The sequence below is a fragment of the Citrus sinensis genome, chromosome 3 (genome assembly GCF_022201045.2).
Source record: "Citrus sinensis cultivar Valencia sweet orange chromosome 3, DVS_A1.0, whole genome shotgun sequence".
Classification (NCBI taxonomy): Eukaryota; Viridiplantae; Streptophyta; class Magnoliopsida; order Sapindales; family Rutaceae; genus Citrus; species Citrus sinensis.
In genome coordinates this window covers 40,596,011-40,609,946 of record NC_068558.1, presented here as the reverse complement: position 1 = coordinate 40,609,946, position 13,936 = coordinate 40,596,011, and the positions used below count along the sequence as shown (strand labels likewise).

The 13,936-nt window shown below is 35.4% G+C and overlaps 2 protein-coding genes, 1 long non-coding RNA gene and 1 pseudogene across 13 annotated transcripts; 3 read left to right on the top strand and 1 right to left on the bottom strand.

Moving 5' to 3' along the window:
* Positions 1-205: 205 nt before the first annotated feature.
* LOC102617090 (PHD finger protein ING2) lies at positions 206-4,411 on the bottom strand. The gene is made up of 7 exons (XM_006479034.3): positions 4,216-4,411; positions 4,042-4,113; positions 3,150-3,340; positions 2,252-2,315; positions 1,672-1,928; positions 1,509-1,547; positions 206-872 (listed from the first exon to the last, which is right to left on the bottom strand). Exons 1-7 carry the CDS (start codon positions 4,259-4,261, stop codon positions 762-764), a joined length of 780 nt encoding a protein of 259 aa, XP_006479097.1. The 5' UTR covers positions 4,262-4,411; the 3' UTR covers positions 206-761.
* A 629-nt stretch (positions 4,412-5,040) lies between these two features.
* On the top strand, positions 5,041-10,419 carry LOC102616396 (pentatricopeptide repeat-containing protein At4g13650). 11 transcript variants are annotated; one of them, XM_052437957.1, is made up of 5 exons: positions 5,041-5,334; positions 5,437-8,644; positions 8,959-9,144; positions 9,980-10,059; positions 10,270-10,419. In XM_052437957.1, exons 1-2 carry the CDS (start codon positions 5,203-5,205, stop codon positions 8,536-8,538), a joined length of 3,234 nt encoding a protein of 1,077 aa, XP_052293917.1. In that variant the 5' UTR covers positions 5,041-5,202; the 3' UTR covers positions 8,539-8,644; positions 8,959-9,144; positions 9,980-10,059; positions 10,270-10,419. The 11 variants fall into 11 exon arrangements, with proteins under 11 accessions (XP_052293917.1, XP_052293915.1, XP_052293913.1 ...); XM_052437955.1 differs by having other exon boundaries at positions 8,959-9,151; XM_052437953.1 differs by having other exon boundaries at positions 8,959-9,210; positions 9,364-10,059.
* LOC102606774 (NADPH-dependent aldehyde reductase-like protein, chloroplastic) lies at positions 10,027-11,241 on the top strand (annotated as a pseudogene).
* Positions 11,242-11,518: 277 nt separating this feature from the next.
* Positions 11,519-13,855, top strand: LOC102629261 (uncharacterized). The gene is made up of 4 exons (XR_008053228.1): positions 11,519-11,808; positions 12,901-13,018; positions 13,112-13,217; positions 13,570-13,855. It is a non-coding gene; the product is annotated as an uncharacterized LOC102629261 (long non-coding RNA).
* The last annotated feature ends 81 nt before the right edge of the window (positions 13,856-13,936 follow it).

Here is a 13,936-nt window from a genome sequence, read left to right as displayed (position 1 = left end):
AAACAGTTTCTTCAAGAAAATTTTTACATCAACCCCTTAACTTTCCACTAGTAGGGTAACGATGCCATTTCAAATGCTAATAGAAATGCTCATATACCTATTATTCTGAAGGCATAAACATAACATAAAGCTGTGTGGTACAACTGCCTTAACTACTCAGGCACATTCAAACACATTTCATTTGGAATCTCTGATAAGATTGGAATAATAATAGACGTACAAAGGTCATTTATAAAGAGACTAAGTCATTGTGGACAATGAGAAGAACAACAATTCACTAGGTTGCACATTATGGTTTTATAATACAACAAAAGCTACATGTAAACTGACTGCCAAAAAGAAAGATAAGGCTACTATAAGATCAGCAAAAGAAATCATGGAATCAAAGTTTGGGTGCAGAACTGCACACCTAGCTTACCCTTTCCATTAATCCAATAATTCTATTCTCATCCTTCTTTTTTCTTTTCCTTTGTGCTTCATTCAGATTAACATTTCTTAAGTTATAGTATATTAGCTTTGATTGATAAATTTTGAAAGCCTAGCACAAACAAGTGAAATGAGATGAAGGAATCTTATACCAATTTGATTTTTCTCTTTAAGCCAGCTTCAGCTAAAGACAACTTTGTGCTAGCAAACTTAATTCTATTGATCAAATCTACAGGGACAAGAATTTCTCTCAGCCTCTTTCTCTGTGAAAGAGATGCTGAGAGAACATGAATAAATGATTCACCTGAGGATTTTAAAATTCTGAATATGTAGAATCATTGACACTGGGGTAAAAGTCTGCAGGTTGGACAATACCATTTTCCTTTGAATCTTGTCTCCGGTGTCAGTCCAACGCATGCATAATGGAACCATTCACCTCCTTGGCACTGTCAAAAAGAAAATAAAGATGTTATGAGGATTATTAAGGGAAACATGTAGCCAAGTATGTAAAAGGTAGATGAATGGTTACAATGAACTTTCTTTTTCTCTGCCAAGTGAAAATTAGAAATGGAGTATATTTCTAAATAAAGGTAAAAAGACTATAAGAAAAAGTAAACCTGTTCTAACTTCTTCAACTAAAACATGCACCAACATTCAAGCAAGAAGAGCTTTGCTAAAGGAGAATTTAGTGGTCGTTTTTTCAGTGATGTCAATAGACTTTGATTGATATTAGCTTCTTTACTTGCGGATGATTCACAATAAATATATACTGCCAGCAGCCTTCCCAGTGCCAAAAAATGCAATAAGCAATGCTACATATGCCATTTACTCCATGAATTAAGCATCAAGAATGCAAGTACATTTTGGCAAATATGTTATATATACCCTATGCAAATACATTGTATTACTACACCAATCCTAAAATTGTCAGAAAAATCTTCTTGTACTCTAGTGCTAAATGTTATATTGCCAGATAATTTATGTGTATAATGCATAAATGCTAGCTAAACATAAAGAAACAAGGTAAAGAAACCCGACCGGATAACAGAAAAGGAAAATAATTGCAAAGAAGAGGAACTTACGTTTTCATTATCACAGGCAATCATATCTCCAAATGACACCTAAGTGATCGTAATGCAATATTCAGTTATGATACAGAACTTTTGAAATGTAGCTGAAAAAAATATCAAAAATGCCCAAAAGCACTTGATTTTGGAAAAGTAACAAAGTTAAAGAGAGCAGAACCTGATGACAGACACAGTAGGTAGGTTCATTTGGATCAATGGGCTGATCAACATCCATAGGAGTGGTGAACTCCCTTTTCTGGCTTCCTGGAGGTGGCATGAGCTCAAAATCCCTATCACGCTCTCGATCCCAATCCCTATCCCTGAAATCGAGCCTCTTTGGTTGAGGTGTTCCATAAAATGGTTTACGTTTTTCAATCTTAGGGATTATTGGTAAAGGTGGAAGGATTGCTGGCTCATCTGCTGGTATCTTACCCTCTGATAATGTTGAAAAAGCAGCCAGGATAAATACAAAAAATATGAGAAAGGTGAATGTATAGCTCAGGCATAAGTGCGATAATAGTGTCTTCAATAATGTACTTTATTACCTACTTTATTGTGCCAGGTCATATTTATTTCATTCAATCAGAATGATAAATTTGGTTCTAGAATAATACAGACTACCACCCAATCACACTAAGCTTTATTGATTGGGATTGTTTCAGGTTTTGCAAACTTTTAAATACTGTAGATACAACAAGGAAAAGAACAGCGAAGTTGAACATCCTGAACAGCATATAGCCATACACAATACACCATACCTTGCTTTAGATCTTCTGCAAAGTTGTTCAGATCCTCATCAAGTCGTTTAATATGGCTATCTATCTGAAAAAATGTAAGATACAAGACATTCCATTAGCTCCAAAGTTGGATCATATTATTAGTCTTTAGGACGGTGTCAAAGCTGCATTACAGCAAAACAAATAGGATTATCAGTTCACTTTTGGGAAAATGAATGAATTAAGATCTAATCTTATCCTCAGGTTTTATTATGCCATGGGTTTTTAGAAGTGATATTAGATAGCATGATGCCAAGGAATCCAGTTTTTTTTCCCTCACTTAAGCAGCCAAATTTTTTTGAATGTTTCTAATTTGACCTCAAACACTATCCTGATCTTGAATCGTATACTTAAGATTTTGATAAACTATAGATTCACAAAAGTACAGCACTTCAGAAGAGGCATATCTGCCGATTATTATGATGTACACTTCAAGTGGATGAAGCTCATTACTTTTATATCAATAATTTTCTGTCTTGCATCACCGTTCACCAATTGATGTTTGACATGAGGAATCACATGTGTGTTACACTTGTCAGTACAAATCTTGTTTTTCCACATAGGACTTCATGAATGTTTTGGAATAATTCAGTTTGATAAACTATAGATTCACAAAAGTACAGCACTTCAGAAGAGGCATATCTACCAATTATTAAGATATTGATAAACTATAGATTCACAAAAGTACAGTACTTCAGAAGAGGCATATCTGCCAATTATTATGTTGTACACTTCAAGTAGATGAAGCTCATTACTTTTATATCAATATTTTGTCAGCAAAAGAACTCCAAGAAATGGCATAATATCGATGTAATAGGTATTAAAAAAAAAAGTGTGTAAAAAAAGGCCTTTAAAAACTATTGATTAGAAAGAAGCTTACAATGTCATAAGCTTGCCGAGCCAACAAAACCTTCTCCGTGCATAAACTCAAGGCATTATCCTGATTCACCTCAATTTCTTTTCGCATTTTCTCAATTGCCTCATCTTCTTCATTACCATTGCCTTTCTTGTTACCCTGTGATGCCAATCCCAGGCAGTACTTTGTCTGTTGCCTCGTCTGGTTTATCATTGCTTCCATCCCAAAGTCCAACCAACCAACAAATTAACACCATATTAAAAAAATTAAAAAATAAAATTAAAATTAAAGGAACCCTAATGTCAATATGTAAACAAATCAATGTGTACATATAATAAAATATATGGACATCAATAATCATATGCCCACACCTAGTGTTCTGCTTACTGTTTTTTTTTCCCCCCTTTCAACAGATCACCAACATTTCAAAACACGCATTCAAATATACATATACAGTATGAGTAATACCATTTTGCCTTGTATGCAAAAAAATTAATCCCAAGTAACATGACATTTAATTTGGCAATACCATATCCAATTCATCTTGCCATCCATAAAACAGTCTAAGATCAATTATCAAATCACTTGATAAGAAAATTTGGGAAAAATACAATTGTGCAGAGCAGTATAACTTGCCAGTATATTAGAAATATCCGAACAAAAAAAAAAAAAAAAAAAGTACAGAAACTTAAAATTAAAAAACCCACAACACTTTCACAAAACACAACAATATGTATCAATGTGTTATTATATATGGTTCTATTTTCACCAAATTTTACACAAGTTTATAAACATGTTTCCATGTCAAACAATAACTCTACAAAAATGAACTAAAATATCTAAAATGTAATAACTCGTGCATGCATGCATCCATACACAAAAATGTAAAGGTGAAATCTTTTGAAAGGGGCCTTACAGTGGGACCGTTCATCGAGTTCTCTGATGGTATTAAGCAGCCTCTGAAGCTCAGCTGGCAATGTACTAGCATCTGTAATTAAAATCAAATTTCAAATTGAAATTAAAATCGAAAGAAAATTGAAAAAATAAAAAAAAGATTGATATGAATTTAAAGAAGTTCCGTGAAAATTACACTCTAAATAGTCGTCGACGTACACTCCCGTTCGCGCAATAGCCATTCCTGGATTGTACGGTGTTTGGTTTCTAGGGTTTTGGTGCGGTTTCCTTTCGGTTTTTGCAGGGCTGGCTTAAGCGAGCGAGATAAAACTGCAACGATGTCGTTTTGTGTTGAGAGTTTTGACTGTTGAAAACGCGGGGAGGTAATGGGAAGGTCAGTAACTAACTTTTATTCCCGAGAAGTATTTGCTATTTTGAAAAAAAAAAAAAAAAATTCCACATGTAACAGAATTTATTTTTTTTTTCATTTTTACAAACATTTTGGAGATTTGAATTCTGAAGTGCACAATGACCAACGTAGAAAAATATACAGGAAGAATAAAAAAGAAGGATATATAGATCAATGCAATTAAATAACTTCAGACAATTTATAATAATTTTACTTTTTATTAATGATTATACCTCTTAAATTTTAGATTACAATATTAAAAAATAAATCGTAATATTTCATAAAAATATTTAAAAATAAGATTAACAAGTTAAAACCCATTCATAAAGACTTTCAAAGTTACTTATGAAATACAAATAAACCTGATAAATTTTGTCACATTAACAAATAAATAAATAAAAGAAAAAAATTATGGTGTAATGGTGCATCGTGCCACTGTTACACCCAATCGTTAGATCCTAATAGATCTATCTATTCAAATGAATCCAATAACTGAATGCAATAATAACACGGTACCATCGTTGCACCGTAGTGGGACCTAAAAAGTCACTTACAATTTCTTTGCATCATAAAAAAAAAAAATTATATAGACATATACCCAGAAACATACGACAACTGGGCAAGAATTATCGGATTATAACGACATGTCGTAACATCTAACCTTTCTTTCAGTCTCTAATTTCTGAGGCGCGCCAATATGACTCAAAACAAGAACAGCTTTAACACCTTTTGAAATCCATAAACACACACCTCTCAAATTCTTGCATCACTCCAATGCTTATTCAAATACAAGAATTCATGTTTCTGAAGCCAATCTCTTTTCGTGGGTCTCTCTCATTTCCAATCTCTTATCATAAACTCAAAGCCCGAATCTCTTCAAATTACACCAGTCAAAAATTTCAAAAGGTAACTCTTAATGACTTATTTAATCATCCCTTTAACAGCTTTTACATAAGCCCATTTTCTGTTTATTAAAAAGAACTAATTTTGGTTTTATTTTTTTAACAGTGTTTTTGTGGGAATTGGAGGAGGTTGAGTTTTAATTGTTATAGTAGCCCTGCAGTTTGTCGTGCTTGTGATGAATTAAATGATCAAGAAACTGAATGGCAATCAAAGGGGATAGAGCTTTTACGTGTGATGGAAGAGCGAGGGATTCAGGCTAATAGTCAGACATTTGTTTGGCTTTTAGAGGGTTGTTTGAGTTATGGATCTTTATTGGAGGCTAAAAAGATTCACGGGAAGATCTTGAAGTTGGGTTTTGATGGAGAGCAAGTTTTGTGTGATAAATTTTTTAATATTTATCTAACTAGTGGTGATTTGGATAGTGCGATGAAGATTTTTGATGATATGTCTAAGAGAACTGTGTTTTCTTGGAATAAGTTGATTTCTGGGTTTGTTGCAAAGAAGTTGAGTGGTAGAGTACTGGGTTTGTTTTTACAAATGATCGATGATGACGTGATTCCAAATGAAGCAACTTTTGTGGGTGTTTTGAGGGCCTGCATCGGAAGTGGTAATGTTGCTGTTCAGTGTGTGAATCAGATTCATGGTTTGATTATTTCTCATGGTTTTGGGGGTAGTCCACTTATTTCTAATCCTTTGATTGATTTGTATGCCAAAAATGGCTTCATAGACTCCGCTAAAAAGGTTTTCAACAATCTATGTTTCAAAGACAGTGTATCTTGGGTGGCTATGATCTCTGGCTTCTCTCAAAATGGCTATGAACGAGAAGCTATTCTTCTTTTCTGCCAGATGCACATACTGGGAACTGTACCTACACCTTATGCAATATCAAGTGCTTTAAGTGCTTGCACTAAGATAGAGTTATTTCAGATTGGAGAGCAGTTTCATGGGCTTATTTTCAAGTGGGGGTTTTCTTCAGAGACATATGTGTGTAATGCCCTTGTGACATTGTATTCCCGATCGGGGAATTTGACATCTGCTGAACAAATCTTTAGCAAAATGCAGCAGAGGGATGGTGTTACATATAACTCGCTCATCTCCGGGCTAGCTCAGTGTGGATATAGTGATAAAGCTTTGGAATTGTTTGAGAAAATGCAGCTTGACTGCTTGAAACCAGACTGTGTTACAGTTGCTAGTCTCGTGAGTGCCTGTGCATCAGTTGGAGCTTTTCGTACGGGAGAACAGCTCCACTCTTATGCAATAAAAGTGGGGATTTCTAAAGACATCATCGTTGAAGGTTCCTTGCTCGATCTTTATGTGAAATGCTCTGATGTAGAAACTGCCTATAAATTTTTTCTAACAACAGAGACAGAAAATGTTGTTCTGTGGAATGTGATGCTGGTGGCTTATGGGCAGTTAAATGACCTCAGTGAGTCTTTTCAGATATTTAAGCAGATGCAGACTGAAGGTCTAACGCCTAATCAATACACCTATCCCACTATTTTGAGAACTTGTACCTCGCTAGGAGCTCTCAGTCTAGGAGAGCAGATTCATACTCAAGTCATTAAGACTGGTTTTCAGTTTAATGTGTATGTCTGTAGTGTGCTTATAGATATGTATGCTAAGCTTGGAAATCTAAATACTGCTCAGGAAATACTGAGAAGACTCCCCGAGGATGATGTAGTTTCTTGGACAGCTATGATTGTTGGGTTTGTACAGCATGGTATGTTTGGTGAAGCACTTGAACTTTTTGAAGAAATGGAAAACCAAGGGATTCAATCCGATAACATAGGATTTTCTAGTGCAATTAGCGCATGTGCTGGTATTCAAGCACTCAATCAAGGACGACAAATACATGCTCAATCCTATATCTCTGGTTTTTCAGATGATCTTTCGATTGGAAATGCCCTTATTAGTCTCTATGCTAGATGTGGTAGGATCCAAGAGGCGTACTTAGTTTTTAGTAAAATTGATGCTAAAGATAATATATCATGGAATGGACTGATATCAGGATTTGCACAAAGTGGATACTGTGAGGGAGCACTGCAGGTCTTTTCTCAGATGACCCAAGTAGGAGTACAAGCTAATTTATACACTTTTGGTTCTGTAGTTAGTGCTGCTGCCAACTTAGCAAATATAAAACAAGGGAAGCAGGTTCATGCAATGATTATAAAAACAGGTTATGATTCAGAAACTGAAGCTTCTAATTCTTTGATCACCTTATATGCTAAATGTGGTAGCATTGATGACGCCAAGAGAGAGTTTCTTGAAATGCCTGAGAAAAATGAAGTTTCTTGGAACGCCATGATCACGGGCTTTTCTCAGCATGGATATGCTCTGGAGGCAATTAACCTTTTTGAGAAGATGAAAAAGCATGATGTCATGCCAAATCATGTGACATTTGTAGGAGTTTTATCAGCTTGTAGCCATGTGGGTTTAGTGAATGAGGGCCTGCGCTACTTTGAGTCCATGAGCACAGAATATGGCTTAGTGCCTAAACCTGAACACTATGCTTGTGTTGTGGATCTTCTTGGTCGAGCAGGCTGTTTGAGCCGTGCAAGGGAATTTACAGAGCAGATGCCTATTGAACCAGATGCAATGGTTTGGAGAACCCTTTTAAGTGCTTGTAGAGTTCATAAGAACATGGAAATTGGAGAGTATGCTGCCAATCATCTTCTAGAATTGGAACCTGAAGACTCAGCAACTTACGTTCTTTTATCCAATATTTATGCAGCGGCGGGGAAATGGGATTGTAGAGATCAGATAAGGCAAATTATGAAAGACAGAGGTGTGAAGAAAGAGCCTGGTCAAAGCTGGATTGAGGTTAAAAACTCGATTCATGCATTCTTTGTTGGTGATCGACTTCATCCACTAGCAGATAAGATTTATGATTATTTGGGGAATCTGAATCGAAGGGTGGCTGAAATTGGTTATGTGCAAGGCCGTTATAGCCTTTGGAGTGATTTAGAGCAAGAGCAGAAGGACCCATGTGTTTATATACATAGTGAGAAATTGGCTATTGCTTTTGGTCTCCTTAGTTTGTCTGACTCGATGCCCATACTTGTTATTAAGAATCTACGTGTATGTAATGATTGCCATAATTGGATTAAGTTTGTGTCAAAGATATCGAATCGCACTATTGTAGTACGAGATGCCAACCGCTTTCATCATTTTGAAGGTGGTGTTTGTTCATGTAGAGATTATTGGTAAATGTAAGCATATAAAGGTAATTGCAGAATACTTATTTCATGGACCGCGCAAAATACTCTTGAGGCTCCAAAGATGGTCATGCTTTCTGCTCAGTTTGAAGAGTGTGGTAATAAGAGCCTTCACTTTGTTTGTTAGATTGTGTGGGATTGTTTCTTATGTGATTTGGTCATTTTTTGTTCAAACTGTATATTAACTTTTTCTCCATTTTGCTGTGTCTTCCATCTGAAACCTTCCTTTAGGGTTTTAGCCTCTTTTTTGTATATGAGTTTCTTCAAATATAGATAACTGGTGATTTTTTATTTCCTTTTTGTATTATCCAGTATGTCTGCAAAGTGTATTTAAATAAATTTCTTTCTGTTTCTCAAAATTAGAGCGATTACTTTATTTTCTCATAGTTTGCATTTCTCTTATCTTTTGCAGGGTGAAGAAATCAACAAATCCTTGTGATGATGTTAAATCTTTTCAAGTTCTTATTTCCGCTGCATCTACTAAGACATTTGGACAAATCAAGGGCTATAATAAATTTTTCTTCCAGTCCATTGTATTGCAGTCTAGAAATCACTGCTTTCTGGATTCGACAATGCTTCAAAAACACTTGGTGGCTTTGTGAGTTGTGAGTTAGTGATTTAGCTGAATTTTCCTTTTCCTTTATACTGCCGGAGCTTTGAAATTGTTAGTTCTAGTATTCCATTCTTTTTGTTAAAAATTTCATGTTTGCCTGTTCCCAGTCATATTTTCATTATACATTTTAAGATTTTGAGAAGAGTTGCTCTTTGGAGAGCCCAATTTTAGTTGCTGTTTCTCACTCTCTTTTTATCTGTGTAGGAAGATAGATTCAATGCCAGCTGATGTGGTTATGATGAGAACCTCTTATTCTTATCATATTAACTCAACTCTACTACTAGAAGTTTTACATCTAAGCTTACTAAAGAGACCCTCCCCAGTGCCTCCCATGGAGTTGTCAGTCTGGGAAAAGAGCATCCTATGCTCCATGCTAAGCCCAGATTAATGTGCATTTTCATCCTCATCATAATTGTCTACTGATTTTTTGAGAAACCCTATACTTGTTGAATGCATTTTGGTGTTCAACTTTTCTGATTTTTTTAAAATTTTACTCTTCAGTCTGATCTGCATGTTTGGTTGCGGTACAAAAACCTAGGTTGAATAAAAAATTGTCCTATCTTATGTTTGGTTCATATAGGGATAGGACAATAGGTGACAAGTTAAATTGTGATATGAGACCATGGGATAAGTTAGGATAAGCTTTCTTAGTTATTTAACTTGAAAGATTATTTAATTAATGCATTTATTTTGTAATTACAAATTAAATTACTTAATTGTTAAAATAATAATAAGAAAATGGATACAAAAGGTTTATGGTAATTAAGTTTGTTCAAACTTTGCCACAGAGATCTGACTTCAATGTTTAATTGTTTGTCAGGTACAATGATTTAAGTTTTTCTATTAAGCTATGTTTTTATATTAGCAATGAAGGGCAATGCTGGCATTGTCAGACATTGGGTATGTGAGGAAGCATCTTCCTACAGAAGATCATAATTTGTTAATTGGGATCCTTGAACCACTTCAGTTTCTTACGTCACCACTTATGTAAAGGTTCCTCTTGTATGCACACACATATCTATAAATACGGCAGTCACTATACCCCATTTAGATCCTTATAGCTCTCTTCTCATCATTATTTCCATACTAATTGAATCTCCATCATGGCAGCTTCTCTTCCTCTTGATGGCCGAATAGCAATAATAACTGGTGCTTCTCGTGGCATAGGAAAAGCCGTTGCCATTCACCTCCACTCCCTTGGTGCAAAGGTTGCTATCAACTATGCTTCAAATTCCACTCAAGCAGACCTCATAGCATCGGAGCTCAATGCATCAGGTATCTCTTCTTATCCTTGAGCAATTGCTATTAAATCTGATATTTCAGACCCTGATCAGGTCAAGCGCCTCTTTGACAGAGCTGAACAAGAATTTAGCTCAAAAGTCCACATCCTTGTAAATTGTGCCGGGGTGATGGATCCAAAGTATCCAACTTTGGCAAATACACCAGTAGATGACTGGGATATGACATTCAATGTCAATACCAGAGGAGCTTTCTTGTGTTGCAAGGAAGCCGCTAACCGGCTGGCACACTGAGGCGGAGGAAGGATCATTCTGACATCAACGTCAGTGGCTGGTTTTCCCATGCCAGGTTATGCAGCCTACGCTGCCTCCAAGGCAGCCACTGAAACAATGGCAAAGACACTGGCAAAGGAGCTGAAGGGTACAGGAATTACTGTTAATTGTGTTGCTCCAGGGCCTGTAGCGACAGAGATGTTCTTTGCTGGTAAAACCGAAGAAATGATCAATAGAGTAGTGGAGGCTTGCCCTCTTGGCCGGCTTGGAGAGCCCAAGGATGTGAGTAAGGTTGTGGGATTTCTAGCTCGTGATGATGGAGAGTGGATCAATGGCCAAATTATTAGGGCTAATGGTGGATTTGTTGTTTAAGCTTTCCTTTCTTCATTGTTAAAATAATAATAATAATAAAATAATTCATTATATAACTTTATGGATACATAAAGTGATGGGTACTGTTGACTGTAGAAATTTGAATCGTCATGGCTGACAACATGATCCATGATCCAACTGTTTTTAGTATATTATGTTGAGTAGAAAAAAGACACAGAATGAAGTCAAATTTTCATTTCTCTTTGTTTTTAACTTATTACCATGACACAAAATGTAATTTGTTGAAAACAGGGCAACCGTCAAATTCAAAACAGTAGAAGTAACCGTTGGGGGGGTGAGTTGATAACTTTAAAATATATGTGGGAGACTTGATGTTTATTAATAATTCAAAGGGGCAAGGCGAAATTAACTAGAAACTAACAATCCTTCAGCTTATATCAGTTTTTTAATACTTCAATCTCCTGGATCCCTCTAAGTTACGTTTATTGTAACATACACTCAGTGAAAAGACCGGTTGGTCAATAAATGCTTGCCGAGTGGATACATAAGTGATAAAATTAAACTGGTTTAAGCGGTTGAAACCAGTCACCAAAAACAAGCAACGCGAGATACTCCCTTCTACAGCCGGTCTTGACTGGCGTAACGACGTCGTTTTCACCTTCAAATTACCCATCGCTTCCAACTTAATCGTCGTCAAAATTCAATCCTCCACCACCGAAGTCGTTACGGCTCACAAGACAAGAAACGTGACTGACTCTTGCATCGGTAGTTTCACCAGCCCGCGAGAACTCAATCACAACATTGCGTAATCCCTCTTCCTCCTGTTGTTATTCTTCTTATTATCTGTTTATTTTAGTTAAAATTTCCATATTTAACCCATGATCCTGATGCTTGGTTAAATTTTCTACTTATTTTCAGAAACTATTTTCTTTCTCCCTTTTTGGTTGGTTGTAACGCTGATGTTCTTTGGTTACTTGAGAGTAACAAATTGATTGGATGAATCAAACTTGGGAATTGACCTTCATGATTGTGAAGCTTAATAATTATATGTTTTTCGATACATAAATAGTCAAGCGATAGGTATTGGTAAATTACAACAATGAGGTGGTGAATGCAAATGGTGCAGATACCATTTTTTGAAGAAACATTTTTCTTATAATCTATGCCCTTCTCATTCTTTTATTTTTTTTCCCTTCTCTCCATATGGCTGAAATGATTTCAGTTTAATATTAACGAAATTTTAGCCAATTCTGGTTGTAGTTATTGTCTACCGAGAGAGAGGAAAAGAAAATTGACTGGTTATTGTCTGCTTGCGAACTATTTTAGATTGTTGAGTGTAGAGTTATAGCATCAGATCTAGTGTTATGTTGTCTTCATGCTTTATATTTGCGATAAAGTAACTGCGGCATTTTATCGAGCAGGCTCTGTTCTGTGTGTTCTGTGTGTGAAAATCGCGATATTTTAATTTGGCCAGCCATAAATTCCCTTGTTTTTTTGTCTAATAAACTAATCACATCCTTTTTGGTTTGGTTTAAGATTTCTTTATTTGTTTTGTTGTTAATTGAGATCTGAACACAAAACAAAAACAAAATATTAAAAAAAAATGAAAAATAGTGTCAGTGAATCAGAGTGATATAAAAGTCTGTAACAAAGATGATGCAGTGGACAGCTCCGTACCAGATTCCATACCATTCGCTATCATCTATCTGATCAGCGAAACAAAGTCTCTCGCTGCACTTGTCCTTGCATGGGAAATTAATAACAGTTAACAGAGAGAGCCCTGTTTCAAACAAAATCTACAAGTTTTAATTTGCATTTCAGGCTCTCTTTCTTGTTTTCTTCTGCTTATATTGAAGCTGTGTTTTGAATATTTGAAGAGCTGTTATGTTGTTATCAGATGTTATGGCAAATGGTAAAAGGGTTTTCTCTTATTGGTGTTAAAGTTGCAAACTTTGAAATAAAAAAGAGGTTTTCGGAGAGATTGAAGTGTTGAATTTGAAAGCCATTAGCACAAGGTAAGGGATTTTTCAAAAAACTATTCTTGGTGCTTTTCAATGACCCTTTCGCTTAAATTTGATTCTTATAATTTTGGTTTGCTCATTTTGCAGCATTCCGTAGAAGCAAAATCAAATCTTTGAAGCTTGGAGCGGTCATCTCTCAAGACTGAAAGAACCCATTTGATCAGAAAACAGAAGAAACCACCAAATGAAGGAGGTTGACTTCTTTCATTCATTCAGTGGTCTTGACTTGGATCAGATCCTTGCATATGATATTTAAACTTTGTGCATTTCATTTAAATTTTCATGGCATGAATAAAATTTTCGGTTATTCTTTTATAAAAGTAGTAATGAATGAAATGAGGACATAGAGCATTCATTATGCCTTGTTTGGTTGGTTTCCTGCATAAATCGCAACAGTTTTATTGCCCCATTTAATTTCTTGTTTTATCCAAGAAACTTTTTTAACTTCTTACATCCATTATGCACAAATCAGGCATAATAGTTTTCCTTAGCAGTAATCAGTTTTTTATTTCATAAAAGTGAATCTATTATTCTTTTTATGACAGGAACCGGGATCACCTTACTGCACATCAGTAAACGAGGAAAATGAGTTCCTTCTCATGCAGAAAAATGATGCACTTTGATGGAATTTTTGAGCTTTAACTCGCAACTTGATAAAAGTCCCTTATATAACATTAATCGTAGTTAAATGGCTACTTCAGTTAGCAATGCTATTTTGATTTTTTGATTATGCCAATGTGAAGTATTCCTTGTAGTAGTTGCGCAATTTTGTTGGTGTATCAAACCTTGATTCAATTAAAGCTAATAGATGTACTCTTTTCAGGCTGCTAACTGTTGCAAAGCCAGAATTAATGTTTGCATAAGAATGAAATAATAATGGCATTTGAAATTGACATTATACACTTGTACAAA

Excerpts from the sequence above, each read along its gene's own strand:
- LOC102616396 (XM_052437957.1), top strand. The coding sequence starts at position 5,203 with ATGCTTATTCAAATACAAGAATTCATGTTTCTGAAGCCAATCTCTTTT. Across the intron at positions 5,335-5,436 it reads CCAGTCAAAAATTTCAAAAG|TGTTTTTGTGGGAATTGGAG; the intron begins GTAACTCTTAAT and ends TTTTTTTAACAG.
- LOC102617090 (XM_006479034.3), bottom strand. The coding sequence starts at position 4,261 with ATGGCTATTGCGCGAACGGGAGTGTACGTCGACGACTATTTAGAGT. Across the intron at positions 3,341-4,041 it reads ACTCGATGAACGGTCCCACT|CAATGATAAACCAGACGAGG; the intron begins GTAAGGCCCCTT and ends TTGGGATGGAAG. Across the intron at positions 1,929-2,251 it reads TGCAGAAGATCTAAAGCAAG|AGGGTAAGATACCAGCAGAT; the intron begins GTATGGTGTATT and ends CAACATTATCAG.